The sequence below is a fragment of the Canis lupus genome, chromosome 9 (assembly GCF_003254725.2).
Source record: "Canis lupus dingo isolate Sandy chromosome 9, ASM325472v2, whole genome shotgun sequence".
Lineage (NCBI taxonomy): Eukaryota > Metazoa > Chordata > Mammalia > Carnivora > Canidae > Canis > Canis lupus.
In genome coordinates this window covers 25,436,683-25,455,984 of record NC_064251.1, presented here as the reverse complement: position 1 = coordinate 25,455,984, position 19,302 = coordinate 25,436,683, and the positions used below count along the sequence as shown (strand labels likewise).

The window sequence follows — 19,302 nt, the reverse complement described above, 5'->3', positions numbered from 1 at the left end:
TGTGTGTGTGTGTGTGTGTCTGTGTCTTTCATGAATAAATAAATAAAATCTTAAAAAAAAAAAAGTGAACGTGAAAGTAGGATGTGCACTTGGCAATACGATTCACACCAAACTAAGGATAAATCTTGGCCCGCCTCCTCCTCCTCTCCCAGAACATTTTCTCGAAGCCCCAGAAATCTAACTGCTCAGAACTTGGTCTTCAAGCTCCACAAAGAACCTCCCACCATTCCCTTCCTGGAAGGCAAGTTAGACCGGGATGAAGAGTCCCTAACCACTGTTTCACAAACCAAAACTAAGAGCTCACATTTGTCCAGGAGTGCTTTCTCTGTGCCAGACAGCATTCTGAGAACTCTGTGTGTGTTAACTCGTTTAATCCTCACAATGAATTGTCAGGCAATTCAGAGAAAAGCAAGTGGGGACCCAACTGCAATCAGAGCAATGCTAAGGGGAATCTGGGAGCAGATCTGCAAGACACAGTGCTGTTCTCCCATGGGGTAAAGGAGCCGGGTGGGATCTCCAATGTCTCAGTGTGGCCGGGAAAGTGGGTTCCAGGAAGTGAAGCCCAGGCCAAAAGGCTAGGAGCTAAAGGTTCTGGACAAGACTAATGTTATAGGCTTAGAGACTTTTAAGAGACAATTGACATTGGGGTGCCTGGGTGGCTCAGTCGGTTGGGCACGTACCTTCAGCTCATGTCATGATCTTGGGGTCCTGGGATCGAGCCCCGTGTCGGGGCTCCCTGTTTGCTTCTCCCCCGACCCCACCCTGCTCATGCATTCTCTTTTTCAGATGAATAAATATAATCTTTAAAAAACAAAACAAAACAAACCCAATTGACATCAGTGTAGAGTAGGCCTTCATTTTACCAGCTAAGCAGTGGACGAGGTCTGATCCCTGTGAGAGAGAACAGTCCCCTAACCACACCACTTAACAAGGTGCCCCAAATCTGCTGAGAGAACCTTATCTAAACCCACTTCCCCTCCTGTGAAGATGGCCACACCTCAGCCTGTATGACTCCCTGCCATCAACCCCAGGCAGAGCAGAGCAGGCAGGCAGGCAAGGTGCTCCTCCGACAGGGCAGGAGCAGGAAATTTTAAGGCCTGAAACTGGTCCACCGTGGTCACATGGTTCACAGGGCTTCTCCCTGCAGCTAGGTGCCTGGAAGCGACAGCATCCATCCATGTAGCAGCTGGTGATTGGACGAGGGACACTGACCAGGCGAGGGTAGCAATGCCTTGGTGAGCGGATGGCTGCCGCAAGAGGCAGGCCAGAAGGCCGGTGGAGCCAGCAGCCGAACAGGTGGGGCAGGAGGTAGCAGCCACCCTCTTAGAGGGAAAGGGCCTAAGAGACTCAGCTCCCTAGGCCGTACATGTCCACAACGACGGAGGGCAGGGTACAGCCCACCCGGTCCCTGTTACATCCTTCGATTCTAAGGACATTCTCAACATTCCGCACGGGTTGTTTTTCCTTTTCCAATTCCTAGAGTAATTTCAGCCCCCGATACCTCCAAAAGGAGGTGAACAGGCAAAGATTGGGGGGAAGCGATGGGCTGACATTAATTGATAGGAGCGGCTCTGAGCAGTTCATGCTGCCTTATCTCTCTCTCCTTTGGATAGCGTGTGTCCGCCGGAGTCCGCGGGGTCGGTGATTAATAGGGGCCATCACTCACTGTCCAGGACGGCTGAAAGGCAGCAGGGAGGGGGCGGCCCTCCCCAGAACTGAGATAACAAGCAGCAGGAATAATGAGTGGTGTCACTCCACTTTTCATTTTGATGGAAAGTCATTACGGGAGTCAACGCCAGCGACAAAGAGCCATGAATCAACTGCTCTGCTATGAAATTAAAATCGAATTGCCGGCCACCCCCAACCCCTACCCTTCCTGGGAAATGGGGATGGGTAGGTGGCTGGGGAGAGGGGTGCTATCCTGGGGTGGCCTCTACCCAATCACGGTGCTGGCAGTTATGGGGAGGAAGTGAACAGGCAGCTAGCTAGCAAAGGTGACAACTCCTGTCTCCACCTTGTTTATCAGACCCTTCCTCCCAAACCACATCTTCCCTCTGCCTGGAGGTAAACTGTGATTAAAAGGAAAATACAGCTTTGCTTGGCTCCAACAAGGCTGCCACTTGACTACTACCCTTGGGCTTCTGGCCTGAGCAGGGCAGTCTAGCCTGGCCACGGACAGAAAAAGGGGCCCAGCCAATGGAGATCCCCAAGAGCCCCCTGTGGAACCACTTGTAGATACTAATCTGGGGCCCTGCCTGTCACAAGCAAAGGGGGGGAAGCCCCTCCCCCCCTTGGGGCTCTGTAGGAACAGCCGGTGGCCTTGGGAGCCCACTGGATCAAAAGCCCAGGCAAACAGGTGCAAAGCTTTGATTCAAGGGCCAGAGAAGCACAAACTGTCAGTAGTGAAGCAAGAGCCTCTTCCTTTTTTATTAAGTCCAACTAGATGATGAGAAGCCCCAGAAACTGTGGTCTCAGACTGAGGGTCACAGGGCCAATCAAGATAGCTTCTTGCCAGAGAGTATAGCAAGTGTCAAAGGTCACCATCGAGGAGATGGCTCCTTCACGTGGCTTTCCATCCTCCAATCCCCTGGTCTCTGGCTAGGAAGAGCCCTGCCACTTCAGCCCAGGCTGTCTTCCCCTCCTGCCAGAAGGCTGGGAAGACGGGCAGGTGGACCTGTGGAGGCTGTCACAGAGAAGTTCCCATCAGGTTCACGGGGCGCCCACCGTACCTCTTGGAAATGTCAGCTTCGATCTGAAAGACAGTGATACCAAGTGGGTAGAAGCAGAGAGGCAAAGGTGCCTCGTTCTGTATAATCTGGGGGTCTTCCCCCTGGGCAGGTTTGCCTTTCCTGTCTTACCAGCTTCTGAAGCTCCTTGGTCTTCTCTAGCAGTAGATCTAGCTTGGGCTCCAGGGCTGCCTGCTCCTGAAGCGCTTCCTGCTGCTTCTGCACCATCAGCTCTTTCTTCAAAGCCAGCAGCTGGGACTGCTTCAGCTTTTGCTGGAGAAACCCCGTCACTCGATCCACATACCTGTGCGGGGCACTCGGGTTAAGCGTCTGAGGCAGCTGAGTAGCCTGAGTATCCCCATTCATCTGCTGGGAAAGGCAAAGGCAACCAAATCCCTGCCCAGCAACTTGGCCTCCACCCGCTTCATTCCCTCCCTGCAAGGTTTATGGCTCCCACTTCTCCTGTCCTACTTGGGAAGCAGAGCCTGCCTGCATATGTCAAACCACCCCATCCTGCCCCAAGAGAACCCTGGATCCCAGCTGTGACAGAGCTGCCATGGGAGGCAGAGAAGAGCTCTGAGGAGTCATGGAGAAGGGGAACGCAAAGAGTCAGGACTGCTCAATATGGCGGCACCCCACATCACGCTCCGGAAGAGCCCAGTGTCAACAGGAAAGCCAGACCTTGGGGAGGCCAGGATCATAAACAGGTGTTGCATTCGAAGACTGGTGAGCCGGCCAATCAGGTCCTGTAGTGTCGACACCATGGTAACCATCTTCTCCTTAGTCTGGCCCTGCAGGATGGCTGGAGCTAGTTGGAACTGGCTCACAGACAAAATGTCTGCCTCCTCACTCATCTCCACGGCTCTCTGGGACAAGAAGATCTCGAGCTGAGGGCAGAAGAGGATCTGGTTGACACCAAGAAGAGAATTCAGAGGCTAAGCCCTCAGACTGCTCAGAATGCAAGAATGAGATGTGAGGGCTAGACTCCTGGTGAGGAGGGATTATTTCTTCTGAACACTTTAATTGCTAGAAACTTACCAACTATGACGTGAGAGCCTGAAGCAGCCTCCACCGCTAATCTCCCGCCCCTCCTGCTATCTCACTCCCCACCACCCCCAGCCCTGGACACCTCTCCTTCTTCCCAACATGTGGCTCAGATAACTATAAACACAGAGATTTGATGGGTTCTCTCTGTCCCAGTGAAGGTATTTTCTCTCTGTGAGAGGAATGAGATTCAGGGAACAGGAATCCATATTTGAGAAGCCTGGACTAAGAGAGGGCTGGGAAGAATCTGGGAACCAGCCACATATCTTATCACTCTTATTCTAACCAGAGAAACTCCATCCTTTTGTCCTCCTTTGCCCTGGAGTCTAAGAGGAGCCTCTCTTAGCAAAAAGAAAAGGGAACAGGTGAGGACTATGAACGCAGATGAGGCCCTCACCAGCCAGCAGGTCACTGGGAGGGGAACAGATGGAGATGAACACAAGCGGGAAGGGTCCATCCACAGAGGATGAAGGTACCTCCATGAGCTCATCGATGAACTGATTCCGGGTCTCGGGGTATTCGAGAAGTGTCAGGGCGTCTGGGCCCCTAGCAACACCTTCTGGAGCTGCCAGGAAGAGAGACAAATGATAAAGTCACTGGAGACCAGAGAAAAAGACCCTCAACTTTGAGAAGTTCTGGTGGGCTAATATGGACAAAAACTCATTGCAGAAGCTACTTGATGTCTCACCCCAGGGTGGGGGGAAGGGTTACTTTTTCCCATTGTCTTAACTCGAATCAGACACTACTTCCAACTGCCAGTCTGGGAGGAGGATCACAGAGCTGGCTTTAGGGCCTGGAAAGGGCCCCTCAGCATTGTCGGCCACGAAGTTTCATCCTGCACCGCCCTCTAGTGGCTCAGATGGCCACTACATCCTCTCAGCTATTGGGCAGGAGGGTCAAGGTCAGACCTCCAAGCCCACCGCCCTTCTGGAACCTCTCATCAGAAAGGTGACCCACATTCGCTTTCCAAAAGTTAAGAGCTTCTAGACTTGATTTTGAGAACTTGGGGTACCTTGTGGCTCAGTGGCTGGGTGTTGGCCTTTGGCTCAGACTGTGATCCCAATGTCCTGGGATCGAGTCCCGCATCAGGCTCCCCATGGGGGAGCCTGCTTCTCCTTCTGACTACTGTCTCTTTCTCTCTCTCTCTGTCTCTCATGAATAAATAAATAAAATCTTTAAAAGACTTTTTTTAGAACTTCCGTTACTCTACTCTTACATCATCATCATGATTTTGAGAAAACAGTTAGATGTGTGAGCAGCCCAATCTTGGCAGTGCATTTTTTTGTTTCCAGAGACACAGGGACCTTTGAGCATCCACTCCTGCCAAAGCTACAGGGAGGAGGGCACTTACCCTGGGTTCCGGCTTCCAGCACTGTGATCTGCAAAGCGGCGTCGTCTCCCCAGTCAATCCCATCACCTCCAGCTTCCTGGGTGGAAAGCAAAGAACCTCAGCAGGGTTGCAAGAATCTTCCCCAGCAAAGGGAGCCAGAATAAACCAAACCCTCGATAAGCTCAATATGCCTGCACATTTCAACTGTATGAAGGACTTGCAGCCACATATGTTGCTACCCTCATCCCTGCTTAGAGTTACCACCTGCCAAGACCCTCACATACCAGGAGAAAAGGGGTCAAATGCTCCCCCCTTGGACTATACCTCGCCTGAGGTCTATGGGCAACATCTTTTTGTTTTTTAAGATTTTTTTTTTAACTTGAGAGGCGGGGGAGGGGGGGCGGGGGCAGAGGGAGAAGCAGGCTTCCTTCACGGAACCCACGTGGGACTTCTTGATCCCGGGTCTCCAGGATCACACCCTGGGCTGAAGGCGGCACTAAACCGCTAAGCCACCAGGGCTGCCCACTTCAGGTAACATCTTTAAAGACAGACAACACTTCTCTCGACACCAAAGCAGAGATCACACAGCAAGTCCTCAGAGAGATGGGCTAAGAGGGCTTCCTAACCTTTGAGTCTGATTCCAGGGAGATGCCCCAGTCAATTCCAGCAGCCTGAGCAGAGATGCCAGAATCGGTCCCTTCGGCAGCCACTTCTACTCCAAAGTCGCCCCAATCAATCTAGCAGGGGAAAAAAGTGTTAGCTTAGAGAAAGTGGGTGAAAAGAAAGGGGTGTGCCTCCCCAGAGGTCTCAGCTGCCCCTCTAGGGGGCGCCAGCACACTGTTGAAGGGCAATGGCTTGGGGGCTCCCTGAAGGACAGCACATCTTCAGAGAGTTCACAGGACAGGATTCCTAGTTCAAGGTCAACCAGCTTGCTGAGCCTCTACAACACTCATCTCTGCTCTGGCCTCAAGAAGCCTGGAAAAATAAGGGAGGGCCTTCCAGCTAGGGTCTCTCGCACCCAAATCCTACTTTCTTCCTTCTGGGACTCTGCACTCACGTAGAGGTGGAGCTGTGGGGCATGAGGACATGGCTCTCGCCAGGTTTGTCTTACCACATCTTCTTCCACCTGCTCAGGCAGCTCCTCGAGGTGGGGCCGCTCCACCACAGAGGGCTCTGTCCCCATTCTCCATTCGTACACTGTGGAGTTCCCCCGCCTCTGCACGAACCGCAGCATTGGCAGCACCTGCTCTGTAGGACTGAAACAGAGCACCGCCTGACGCTCCTGCTGCGCACATGTGAAGCCCACGCGGGGCTCCGGCCTGCGCCCCCAGGCCAGATGGGGGAGCTCCCACAGGCTCACGTGTTTAAACCAAAACTCAAACGTGAGGTGGGAAAAGCACAAGTAGAGGAGACAGAACAGCCGAGGAAAATAGGTCAATTGTCCCCCCCCCCCCCGCGCTGGAGAGAAACTAAGGTCCTTTACCTTTCACACACAAACCCCACACAGGCCTGGTACAGATCGATGGCTTCACCCAGGGCCTGAGCCCCTGCCCCAATCTCAGCCAGCTGACTCGGCAGGTCTTTCACCAGGGCCAGCAGTTCTCTTCGGACGTTGTCTCCCTAGAGAGGATGGGAGAAGAGGGCTAAGACAGGAGCAGTGGGAAGCACAGTGCAGCGAGCTCAAAAGAACACCCAAAGATTGCAGATGGGTGAGACACTGGCTCAGAAGGGCACAACTGGCCGAGAAGGGAGCCTCTCCCAAAAGCGAAGGGGCTGGGTTCAGGCCAACAGAGGCGCCAGGTGCCCTCCAGCTCACCGTGATGCCATACTGCTTGCACGAGTGGTAGAACTGCTCCCGCATCTCGGCAGCCCCCGCCTGGCCCTCCTCCTCCTTGCGACTATATTCTTGCTGCAGCTGCTGGCACTTGGCGATCTGCTTCTTCAGTGAGGGGATCTCATAGTTGACATTCCGAACCAGGAGGCTGGAGAGTTCCACTGAAAGGGGCCCAGGAAATTTACCCCAGATGCCCACACCCCGAGGCAAACATGCCCCTGGGACATGTGCAAATACACCCCGTGGCAGCAGAGAGCGTGGCTTGGCCTCCCAGCTCCCCCCTCCCAGCCGTGGAACCTCACACAGTCATTCAAACTCGCTAATCCAATCCTGTTCTGTAACATAGGGACAATCATATTTACCATGAGGATTAAGAGAGAGAATCCACATAAAACATGAGTATAACTCCTTGCATTTAGTAGGTGCTTGGTAAGTATGAGCTATTATTATTAAGACTTTGAGGAAATATACCCCAAAGTACCATAAGCCCTGTAATTATGCTCTCAGGCACCCAATGTGGCCCCTCTTCTTCCCAGTGGAGACTAGGGGTGCAGAGGAGGTGGGTCAGTCACCAAGAGGTCAGTAATGAGGACCTACACATACCTGCCAGGCCCGGCCTGGCCAATACCTACTACCTGCCTGGTCTTCCTCCTCCTCCCAATACTCTTTGGGGAACTTCTTTGCCCACCTGGTAAACATCTATACCCCAGCTTCTTCCCCCAAAAGGACTGTGCCTCCTAGAAGCCTAGAGTCTCAGAACTCTTGGGAGTGGGCCGCCCCATGGACACCAGGCTTCCCAGGCTAGGCCACTTTACCTAGGTAGGTGTTGTCCTTCTCATACAGGGCTACAATCTCCTGCCAGTCCTGGGTGAGGATAGAAATAGGAAGTGAGCTGGAATGGCGCTCAGCAGCCACATACCAGCTCAAGCCCCAGGGGGGACACTCCCCTAGCCCTCATATCACATCAGACACAGACCTCTTCATAACACTGGCTGGACACCCCCACACACTTCCTTTTAAGAATGTGGCATCAACAAGCGCTCCCCAAAGCAGTAGGACTGAAAATGTAAACCCAGGCATAGGATCTACTTTGGAATAAACTTTGGGGGCAAAGAGAAAGCTCAGGAAACAGTCTACATAGGCATCTCCACTGGACCCTTAGCGAGACCAGAGACTCTGACCCTGCAGCTTTGCCCACACTTGCCTTCATTCGCTGTGAAGAGTACCGGCCAAAAATATTTTTTGTGGAGGCTTCAGTGCCTTTGAGAAGGTCCACAATCCTTAGGCAGTGGAAGTAGTGAATGTCTAAAAAGCAAGGAAAAACAAAGACTTTGGGAATTATAGTATCTTCCCCACCTACTCTGGGCACATGGCTAACTGATGAATATGCTGAGAACTTTAGCATGTATAGCTCTCCCCCTCAGCATTCTGTGTTGGAAGAAACTGGCATCTGTACCCCAAAAATAAATCTCTCTCTAGGGGTCAGCCCTACAGTTAAACAACAAGGGGGCGGCTCAGCTGATATCCAGTGCTCCAGGAAAGAGGGGCTCTGGTAATGTAGCCCAGAAGCACTCACAGGATCCAGAGAGCAGCTGGGCGATCTCCTCGCTCTCTGGCATGTCCTGGATGGCAGCATTGATCTTCTCTCGGATGGTCAACACCAGACTCTGCCATTTCAGACTGCAGTGCCTTCTGTCCACCAGCCAGTCTGTGTGAGAAGCACCCACATCACAGCATTCCCACTGACACAGCCAGAAGCCCACCACTAATTCAGGTGAAATATGCTAAGACACTGGCTAAAAGTTATATGTATATTGGTTAAGGTGCAAGCATCATGGGAATAAAGAGAGGCTCTGGAACGCCTGGGTGGCTCAGTGGTTGAGAGTCTGCCTTCAGCTCAGGATGTGATCCCGAGGTCCTGGGATTGAGTCCAGCATCAGGCTCCCGGCAGGGAGCCTACTTCTCCCTCTACCTGTGTCTCTGCCTCTTTCTTGGTCTCACGAATGAATAAATAAAATTTAAAAAAAAAGAGAGAGGCTCAAAGGCACCCTTGGGGTTAAACAGACCCCACCACAGCGTGACCCCAGGATCATGACCCGAGCCGAAGACAGATATGAGCCACCCAGGCGCCCCATTGTATGACTTTTATAGAGCAACTGCCTCCACACAGGGATAAAGAAAAACTTTAAATTGGTCCTGACATCAAAGTGCCACTTTTGACCACTCTAAATTCTCCATAATATTTTTGCTTCCATGGGTAATTATATCTTTCTTACTGACAGAGGATGCTTTCAACTTCCACTTCCTCAGGGCTGGGATTAACCATGACAATGGAAAATACAAGATGATTATGCCAAGTACCGGATGAATGAACAACTGTAAAGCCCCTAATACCTGCAGCGCCCTAAGGACTAGGTAACACTGGTACTCTCAACAGTGAAGAACTGCCTGGCACCACAAGAACACCAACGTGACTGACCTCCTGGACTCTGGGCCCAGATCTGTTTTTAGGAGAGGGTGTGGGTGGATGAGAGCCATGCATGTTTCCTCAGTAGGAGACAGCTAAGAGCTAGGTTTTGTGGTCAGATGGTCCTGGTTTCTAATTATTACCCCCACCCCCTTTTTTTAAGATTGATTTATTTGAGAGAGAGAAAGAGAGAGCATGTGAGCATGGGGAGGGGGGTAGAAGGAGAGAGAACCTTAGGCAGACTCCCCACTGAGCACAGAGCCCAACATGGGGCTTAATCCCACAACCCAGAGACCATGACCTGAGCCGAAATCAAGACCCTTAACTGACTGAGCCACCGAGGCGCCCCTAATTATCAACTTTAAGTCTCTCAACCATTCTGTGCGTCAAGTTTCCCCACATATAAAATGGAGATAAGATATTGAACACAAGAGAGAATGGAGTACTGTGCCTGGCATATGACAAGGACTCAATAAATCCAAGTAAAATATGCTCATTTTTGCAATGTCAAGTGCCTAAAACAGCACCTGGTAGAGCAAAGACTCAACGAATGGTTGTTGTTTTCCTGGTCCTTTTCACAGCCAATGACAAGTTCATGCACCAAGAGTGCACAAATGCTGAAGAACTGGGACAAATCTGAATTTTTCTCCGTTATGGGGACACCTGGGTGGCTCAGTGGTTGAGCTTCTGCCTTTGGCTCAGGGCCTGATCCTGGGGTCCTGGGATTGCCTGCATCGGGCTTCCCACAAGGAGACTGCCTCTCTCTCTCTTGAATACATAAATAAATAAAAATATATTTAAAAAAAGAAGCTCCAGGGCAGCCTGGGTGGCTCAGCGGTTTAGTGCCTGCCTTTGGCTCAGGGCATGATCCTGGAATCCTGGGATTGAGTCCGAAGTCGGGCTTGCTGCATGGAGCTTACTTCTCCCTCTGTCTGTGTCTCTGCCTCTCTCTCTCTCTCTCTGTGTCTCTCATGAATAAATAAATCTTTTTAAAAATTTAAAAAAAAAGCTCTATTACGTGGCCACTGCATAGAACTCACTAAATAGTCCACAGTAGTGAACTGAGAACCCTGCCCTTGTTAACATACCTGCCAACTGATCAAACACTGTGCTCTCACACTAGTTTTCAGCTATATCCCCTCGCTGTATTCCTCTGAAACCTTCAAAAAGAAAAACTCTGTAGATACAATAAAACTAGAAGGGGATGAGGTAGTCAGATGTCATTTTTTTTTAAGGATCTTATTTATTCATGAGAGACAGAGAGGCAGGGACACAGGCAGAGGGAGAAGTAGGCTCCATGCAGGGATCCCGATGTGGGACTCGATCCCCGGACTCCAGGATCAGGCCCTGGGCTGAAGGCGGCGCTAAACCGCGGAGCCACCCAGCCTGTCCTAGTCAGATGTCATCTTAATGACAAAACTGACATCAAATCCATTAATGCAATTAGCATTTTACAATCCAGGAGTAGTGCACTTGCCTAGAAGGGTCATATATGAGGAGGTCCTTCCCTGGCTCTGAACTGAGGAGGTATTTAGATCAGATATAGACAGCAGGAAGGTGGCCTGCCCACTAAAAGGTCTTTGTTCCCAATTGGGTCTATGTCCCTCTTCCTCCTAAAATCAGGGGAAGATGGAAGCTTTTCTCTTTAAAAAAAAAGGGGGGGGCGGTGTGCCTGGGTGGCTCAGTGGTTGAGCATCTGTCTTCAGCTCAGGACATGATCCTGGGGTCCTGGGATCGAGTCCCACATCCGGCTCCCTACCGGGAGCCTGCTTCTCCCTCTGCCTGTGTCTCCACGGCTCTCTGTGTCTCTCATGAATAAATAATTTATTTTAAAAGGAGGGAAGTTTTTTCTATACAAAAAGCATAGACATTGGAGTCCGACAGACTCGAACTCTAACTTCCTATCTGCCACTTAGTAGCTGACCGTCTTTACAGTAAGCCACTAATCTGGGCCTGATGATTGACCGCACGTGTCATGATGCTATACGGTGGAAGCCGAAGGTTCAAGTACAGACTATGTACGGTTCCTTCCCGCTCCTCCGAGCGCGGCAGGCAGACGCGGCTGGGAGCAGATCACCGCGAGTGGTCAGCGCCTCAGCAGGGGCCTTGGGGCATCGGGGCTCCCAGCTGTTGGCGACAGGCAGCAAAGGGCAGGGCCTCCCCCTGGCAGCCGGTTGCGCGGGGCGTCCCCTCCTACCGAGCAGCTTTCTGGTCTGGATGTCGATGGGCACGTGCTGATGGTCCTGGAGGGAAACACGCCGGGGAACGGGGCGTGAGCGCGCCGAGGGGGCGTGCCCCCTGCGCGCTCGGTTCAGGGGCCCAACCGCCGCCCTGCGGGGCCAGAATGACGGGCCCGGGGTGGGGGGCGCGCCCGGGAGAGAGGCCGGCGACGCGGGCCAGGAACTGACGGGCCGAATTCAGCCCGGGTCCCCGGAGCAGCCCCCCACAGCCCCCAGCTCCAGGCCCCACACCTGCATCTTTCCTCCACTTCCGCTTCCGGCTGGCGACCCACGCCAGCCCCACCTACAACCAATCGCGCGCGGGGCTAGCGGAGCCTCTGTCTAGGCCCGAACGCGCCTCCTCCGGCCACGTAGCCACCTTCCTCCGAGCCAATCGGGACGCGCGCTCCTCCCCTGGTCACAAGCCCCACCCACCTCGGGGCTCCGAATGGCTGAGCCCGGAGAGGCGGGAGGACAGGAGTCAGCCAATGGGAGACGCGAGGCGGGCTCAGGGCTGGAGAGGGGCGGGGCGCCGAGAAAAGGCTGCAGGGGCGGCGAGCTCGCGGCAGGGGACGCCCGAGAGCTGACACCCGCCGCTTGCGGCTAGGTGGCCACCGAGCCTCCGGTGCTAGGATTACCTGGCTCGCCGAGAGGGTCCTAGCGCTGACCCTGGACACCCGGAGGCCGTTAGAAATGCCTCCTTCCCGCCTTGCCTGGCTTTACGTCCGTCGTCGTTTGTGGGTGGCACTTGTCACATTTTGCCTTCCCGTTGAGTTTCTCTGATAGACATGTGTTGAGTACCTGCTACCTGTTGGGTAGATTAGGGCGGGGAAGGGGAGGCATCCCCAAGATAACACCTACATCGAGTCTTCAAAAGAAGAGCTGGGGCAGCCCTGGTGGCTCAGCAGTTTAGCGCCGCCTTCGGCCCAGGGCCTGATCCTGGAGTCCCAGGATCGAGTCCCACGTCGGGCTCCCTGCATGGAGCCTGCTTCTCCTTCTGCCTGTGTCTCTGCCTCTCTCTCTCTCTATCTCTCATGAATAAATAAATAAAATCTTTTAAAAAATAAATGAATTAATAAAATAAAAGAGCTGCAGGAGCACCCTGGTGGCTCTGTGGCTGAGCATCTGCCTTTGGCTCAGGGAGTGAACCTGGGGTCCTGGGCTCCTTCCTGCATCAGGCTCCCTGCAGGGAGCCTGCTTCTCCCTCTGCCTCTCTCTCTGTGTCTCTCATGAATAAATAATAAATAAAACCTTTAAATGAACGAATAAATAAATAAATAAATAAATAAATAAATAATTTTTTATGATGGAAGAATTTCAAGAGGGCACCCCGACCGACGGGTCTCACGCTGATGATGCTGGTGGTGGCAGTGGCAGTGAAGGCAGGCCAGCATTTGTGCAGTAAAAAGTTTGGGGCAAGGAGTGGCCAGCCAGGAGACTGTAAAGGTGGAAAGGTCCTATCATAGGGAGGAGCCTCATGAAGGAACTTGGACTTCACCCCTGCAGACAGGGAGGAACCACTAGAGGAGGGTTTGAAGGGTTTGAAGCGGGGAAGGACCTGTGACCGCAGAGGATAGATTCGCGAGAGATAAGACTGGAGACAGGTAGACTGTCAGGAGGTTATTATTGCAGAGATTAGGGCCTGATGGAGGACAAGACAGGAGGAGGAGGGGAAGGGCTGGATTTGAGAGATGTTTTGGAGGGAATGGGACAGAACTTGGCCATCAAATGGCCATGTGGGTGGGGGAGATAGACAGCAAGAATGACCCCTAGGTGGTTGGATGAGGAGTGCCATCATCTGAGACGGGGAATGCAGGATGCTGAACTGGTACTGGGGAGGGTGGGGATCTTGGGGATCTTGAACTTACCCAGTGAATGATGCTGGGAGGCCCCCATGTCAAAAGTGTGCAGGAGGCACTTGGGTCTACAGCTCTGGAGTTCAGGGGAGCCCTGGGACTGGGGATATAGCTTTTGGAGAGCCACAGGCTGACTGATCTGTAATCAATCCATGCAGTGGCTGAAGCTGAGGGAAGGCATGAGACTAGGAAAGCAATGGCTGGCGTGAGGAGACAGGGTGGTGAGACAGGTGATCACACAGGGCTGAGTATTGGGGCCATTTGGGGTCCCTCCCCTTCCAGGATGTTAGCTCCTCCCAGGGTTCTGCCCGGTTCTTTCTAACGGACCCCCCACCTCTGTGCCACCACAGCACTTGGGACCCAGTAAATTTGTTACTGAACTGCATGGTGTGATAGAACAGTGAGATGACCTAGATTTCTGCCCAGTGAGACCTTGGACTATTTCCATAACCCCCCTGCCAGCCAGTTTCCTCAATGTGGAGATAGCACCTATCCTGATTGTCTTGGTATTTCTGTTTATAGGCTTAAATAAATAAACATACTAGATGTACAACTCTGCAGTTTACAACATGCTTTAATATATCTCTCATGCTTTGTAGACTCTGTGCGTGTCTGTGTGTGCATGAAACATTAATCGCCATTATTATAAAGTGGGTTGAAAGATTTCCCTTGAAATGGCTCTTAGGGCAGAACTAAAGGCCTCTTCAGGGTTCTCTCGTGGGAATTTGGCTCCCATCTCAGAGTCCTGACTCAGGCTATAAGAATTGCTGGGGCTCCCCTGTGATTAAACAAACACTTACTGGGCTCCAACTATGTGTTCCTGGCTCCCCAGGACATCCCAAGAAGCACGGCCCTGCCCCACCCTCGAGGCGCATCCCTCCTCCTTGAACCAACAGGTGGGGCAGAGCAGGGCAGGGTGAGTTGGTGGAGGCAGAGACCACCAGCACTTCACTCCACCCACAGCTCCCCGGGGTGACTCATGTGTAGCAGAAAGATGTTTGAGACTAGTTCTGTCTACCTGCTGGCCTCGGCTCAGGGTGACTGCCCCAGACAGCAGAGGAGTGTGGGCTTCCAGCAGCCGTTGGAAGGTGGCAGGTGGGGTGCTTCTGACTGTGATTCTCACAATTCTTTGCTGATTTAGCAGACGGAAAACTGGGCAAAGGGCAGCATGTGGAGGGAAGTAGAGAAGGACATAGCAGGCCTGTGCCAGCTTTGGATAGGAAAGCCCAGAGCCCCAGGGGGCTATGCAGGCAGGCGGCTTGACTATCCTGTGCTGTTGTTGTTAGCTACCTTAAGTGATAACCATGTGCCACGTGCCAGTGTAGACCTAAATGTTTTACAAGCCTTATCTAATTTGATCCTTCCAACAACCTTATTATGTGGGCACTATCATTAGCCAGATTTTAAAAGGTAAGGGAGCCAAAGCTAAGTTAAGTAACGTGGCCAAAATCACACAGCTGGTAGTTGGTGGGGCTGAGATTCAAACCCAGGCCTGTCTGGCTCTCCAGCCTGCATTCTTTGTTCTCTGTTGGATGTGGCTTCTCCCATAACCCTGCCTACCCCATTCACTCAGCCCCAGCCACCTTAGCCTGGTGGTTTCAGCTTGATTCCCACTTTCTCCCCAGTTGCTGCACCAGATACCTGGAACCCCTACTTTTGCAGTCCCTGTCCTGTTCCAAAGTTCTTTCTTACTACCCCTTATTCTGGGCAAGAACACCCATTACTTATCTTTCTACAATAGCCATAAAAAAAAAAAGGCTTACCCTGGACATTCAAATAATCCATTTCTTTTATCTTCCATATGTTTATTACTTTATGGTCTGTGTTTTCTGTGTACTTGCTCACAGCCATACAGATTGTCGGGATATGTGTGTGTGCGTGTGCACATGTGTGTATGCATGTGCATGTGTGTGTGTGGTGTACTTGCCAACTGGGCTGAAAGCCCTGGAAACTGGGGTATCTTGGTGTTTATAGTGTAGTTTCTATGTAGCTTTTCCCCAGTCTGTCTCCGTACCTAGTCTGTGAGCATCTTGTTGGCAGGGAGTACCAGCTTGTTCATCTCTGTGACCCCAGTGCCTGGATGACACCGGATGTTGAATGTCAGGCACTTAATGGATGCTCCTAAAGGAAGGAATAAGAGGGCACCTGGGTGGCTCAGTGGTTGAGCGTCTGCCTTTGGCTCAGGTCGTGATCCTGGGGTTCTCGGATCAAGTCCCACATTAGGCTCCCTGCAGGGAGCCTGCTTCTCCCGCTGCCTTATGTCTCTCTCTGTGTCTCTCATGAATAAATAAAAAATAATAATAATAAAAAAGGAAGGAATAAAAAGTGTAGCATGTACAGGCGGGCATTTAGGAATGAGTGGGGACCAGGATCACTTGGTCTGAGAGGAGGGCTGCACATTCCCCAGCTCTTTTTTGCATCCCTCCTTCCTCAGCCCAGGACTTAGAACCAGCGCCCCTGAACTGCTTGAAACTGTAATCCAATAGGACGCTGGGTCTTCTTGCCACAATAGAGCACTGAGACCCTTGGGGCTCCCTGGGTGTATTTTACTTGCCTCAGACAACAAAGATAAATTTCTGAGGATAGGCATGTTGTATGTTTGTCTGTGGAATATCATTTTTTAAAGATTATTTATTTATTTATTCATGAGAGATGCAGAGAAGGGCAGAGACATAGGCAGAGGGAGAAGCAGGCTCCCAGTGGGGAGCCTGACACAGGGAGCCCAATCTCGGTCGGGATCACAACCTGAACCAAAGGCAGACGCTCAACTACTGAGCTACCCAGGCGTCTCTGGAATATCATTCTTGAACCTAGTTTTAGGGAGGTGCATTTATTTAATTTATTTATTTTAAAGATTTTATCTATTTATTTTAGAGCAAGTGCAAACGGGGGAAGGGGAGGGCCTTGGGAGAGGGAGAGAGAAAGAATCTCAAGCTGATCCCAAATAGAGCCTTGAGCCAGACACAGGGGCCCAATCCCACGAACTCTCCCCTTGCTTGCACTTGCTGTCTCTCTCTTTTTCAAATAGGTAAAATTTATTTAGATGTCTACCTAAGCCAAAATCTAAAGTGGCTGGTTCAACTGACTGAGCCACCTGGGCACCCCCTAAGGAGGTGCATTTAAAAGTTTAAAAAAATTATAAAGCAATAAAGTGGCCTGTTTAAAAGATATTCATAGTTTATAGCCTTATCTCAAACTCCCCTCCCAATACTGCTCTTCCCAGAAATGAATCTCCTGAAGGCCAAGGGTTTGGCCTACTTCCCAGGCTGGTCCCTCTCAGAAAGATGGGCCAGAGCCTCCAAAGCTGGCACCTGATTCTGGTAGCGTTCTCCAGTGGCAGGCCACAGGTGGTTTTCAGCAAATCCTGCCCACTACAATTCTCACTGGGGCTCCTTCTCCAGTGTGCGGGTCAGAGAACAGCCTTATGCCCGCTCCCCCTAGGTCCCAGGCATCAAAAAGGCTTAGATTTTGGAGTCAAGGAGTGGGGGGATGAGTGTCTCCAGTAGGAGCCCTTCCAGTACAGATGGGATTGGTGCCATCGACCCTTGGTTACTGTACCCCAGGTTAGGGCCCATCCCACCATCCCTCCAGTTTCTTCCCAATACCTAGGCTGAGATGAGTGTTTAGTCTCTTCTGGTGTCTTCTAGACTGGTTGTCCACTCTAAGAGGACACTGGCTTTCAGACAAAGTGACAGATCTAGAAAGCTGTGGGCACCTTCCTGGGACAACCATGTATACTTCTTTATTTTTCTTTAAGATTTTATTTTTAAATAATCTTTACACCCAGTGTGGGACTCAAATCCACAACCCAGAGATCAAGAGTTGTATGTTCCACCAACTGAGCCAGCCAGACGCTCCAACTATGCACACTTCTTGCAGAGGCAGGAGGGCCTTGCGAAATAATTGGTTCATATAAACCCCTGGGAAGATGATAATTAAGAGGAGGCCTGCTATAGCTGAAATCACAACAGGTAAAATAGATGGGTTTTCTCTTACATTTACCTGACCCATTGAGAGTGGGACAAAGGCAATAGGAAAGATTAAGAATTTCTTAGGGTAAGTCTGGTGGATGCTGCGCCTCTCCGAGTGGAACATGAAGGTTCTCTTCACCGCCACCCTCGTCATGGGCTCCATCTTCTTCTTGCTGTTGCCAGATCCCTCCACGGCGGGCGAGAAGAAGGGGCCCAAAGTCACCGTCAAGGTGTACTTCGACCTTTGAATTGGAAATGAAGGGCAGCCCCGGTGGCTCAGCGTTTAGTGCCTACCTTCAGCCCAGGGTGTGATCCTGGAGACCTGGGATTGAGTCCCATGTCGGGCTCCCTGCATGGAGCCTGCTTCTCCCTCTGCCTGTGTTTCTGCTTCTCTCTCTCTCTCAATCTCTCTCTCTCTCTCTCTGTGTCTCTAATAAATAAATAAAATCTTTAAAAAAAATGAATTGGGTGGTCATTGGTCTCTTTGGAAAGACTGTTCCAAAAACAGTGGATAATTTTGTGGCCTTAGCCATGGGGGAGAAAGGATTTGGCTACAAAGACAGCAAATTCCATCGTGTGATCAAGGACTTCATGATCCAGAGTGGAGACTTTACCCGGGGAGATGGCGCTAGAGGAAAGAGCATCTATGGTGAATGCTTCCCTGGTGAGAGCTTCAAGCTGAAACACTATGGGCCTGGCTGGGTGAGCATGGCCAATGCAGGCAAAGACACCAACGGCTCCTAGTTCTTTATCACGAGGGTTAAGACCGCCTGGCTAGATGGCAAGCACGTGGCGTTGGCAAAGTTTTGGAAGGCATGGAGGTAGTACAGAAGGTGGAGAGCACGAAAACAGACAGGACAAGCCCCTGCAGGATGTGACGATTGCAGACGGTGGCAAGATTGAGGTGGAGAAGCCCTTCGCCAACGCCAAGGAATTGCATCCAGGGACCGCTTCCCTTTGAGCCACCATCTGTGCGGCCCTGTCGCCTTCCCACAGGTGAGGACGGCCCGCCACAGGGCACCAAGCTGCAGGGTCCTGGTGCTGGCATCTGACGGAGTGGACCCCTCCCCTCACATTCCATAGGCCAGTGGCCTGGTTTTGTAACAAACTCAAACTCCTACCAATGCTGACCAATTAAAAAACAACAACAGTGGTTTAAAAAAAAAAAAAAAAAAAGAATCTCTTAGGATAAAGACAGGACTTCTTAACTCTCATTTGTTTTTTTGGTTTTGTTTTTTTGTTTTTTTAAAGATTTTATTTATTTATTCATGAGAGAAACAGAGAAAGAGAAGGAGACAGAGACACAGGCAGAGGGAGAAGCAGGCTCCATGCAGGGAGCCCGACGTGGGACTCAATCCCGGGTCTCCAGGATCAGGCCCTGGGCTGAAGGCAGCGCTAAACCGCTGAGCCAAAGACAGGACTTCTTAACTCTCATTTGTGTTATAAAGCTTGCATTAGGTCTCTAGTATGTCAGGTCTGTATCAGTGGTAGATAATTTACAACTCAAGGAGCTAAAATTCTCTAAGGGAGCCAAATATATGAATAGATCATTACGATACTATATATGTGTGTACATACATATATATAATCAATTGTGGTATATATCATGTTTAATAGAAGCATGTGAGCAAACTCTGTAGGAACAACACAGTTTCTGGTGGCATGGGAGGCATAATAAATAATTTGGGTCTTGAGGGATGAATAGGAGTTTGTCTTGGTTCACCCAGGAGGCTGTTCCTGACCAAGAGTACAGCATGCACTCCTTCCTAGACAGCTTCTGCACCCAGGGAAGTAGGCAGAGAAAGGGATTAATGAGAGTATTCATGAAGGGTTGGGAGAGACCTATCTTTAGAAG

At 51.3% G+C, this 19,302-nt stretch overlaps 1 protein-coding gene and 1 pseudogene across 3 annotated transcripts in view; one reads left to right on the top strand and one right to left on the bottom strand.

Annotated features, from left to right (window-relative positions):
• Window positions 1–2,394: 2,394 nt before the first annotated feature.
• CDK5RAP3 (CDK5 regulatory subunit associated protein 3) overlaps window positions 2,395–19,302 on the bottom strand; it is an 89,439-nt gene continuing 72,531 nt past the window's right edge. For 2 of the 3 annotated variants that reach the window (XM_049114764.1, XM_049114763.1), the window contains exons 2-14: window positions 11,599–11,647; window positions 8,511–8,642; window positions 8,139–8,239; window positions 7,750–7,798; window positions 6,917–7,095; window positions 6,584–6,720; window positions 6,212–6,356; window positions 5,727–5,837; window positions 5,122–5,197; window positions 4,247–4,335; window positions 3,408–3,613; window positions 2,859–3,030; window positions 2,395–2,752 (exon numbers count right to left, since the gene is read on the bottom strand). In XM_049114764.1, the coding sequence (XP_048970721.1) occupies window positions 2,687–2,752; window positions 2,859–3,030; window positions 3,408–3,613; window positions 4,247–4,335; window positions 5,122–5,197; window positions 5,727–5,837; window positions 6,212–6,356; window positions 6,584–6,720; window positions 6,917–7,095; window positions 7,750–7,798; window positions 8,139–8,239; window positions 8,511–8,642; window positions 11,599–11,647 (1,512 nt within the window). In that variant the 3' untranslated portion in view covers window positions 2,395–2,686. Of the gene's footprint in view, window positions 2,753–2,858; window positions 3,031–3,407; window positions 3,614–4,246; window positions 4,336–5,121; window positions 5,198–5,726; window positions 5,838–6,211; window positions 6,357–6,583; window positions 6,721–6,916; window positions 7,096–7,749; window positions 7,799–8,138; window positions 8,240–8,510; window positions 8,643–11,598; window positions 11,648–11,872; window positions 12,003–19,302 lie in introns of those variants that run through there. The other variant, XM_025440115.3, reaches the window with a different exon arrangement.
• LOC112655625 (peptidyl-prolyl cis-trans isomerase B-like) lies at window positions 17,514–18,423 on the top strand (annotated as a pseudogene).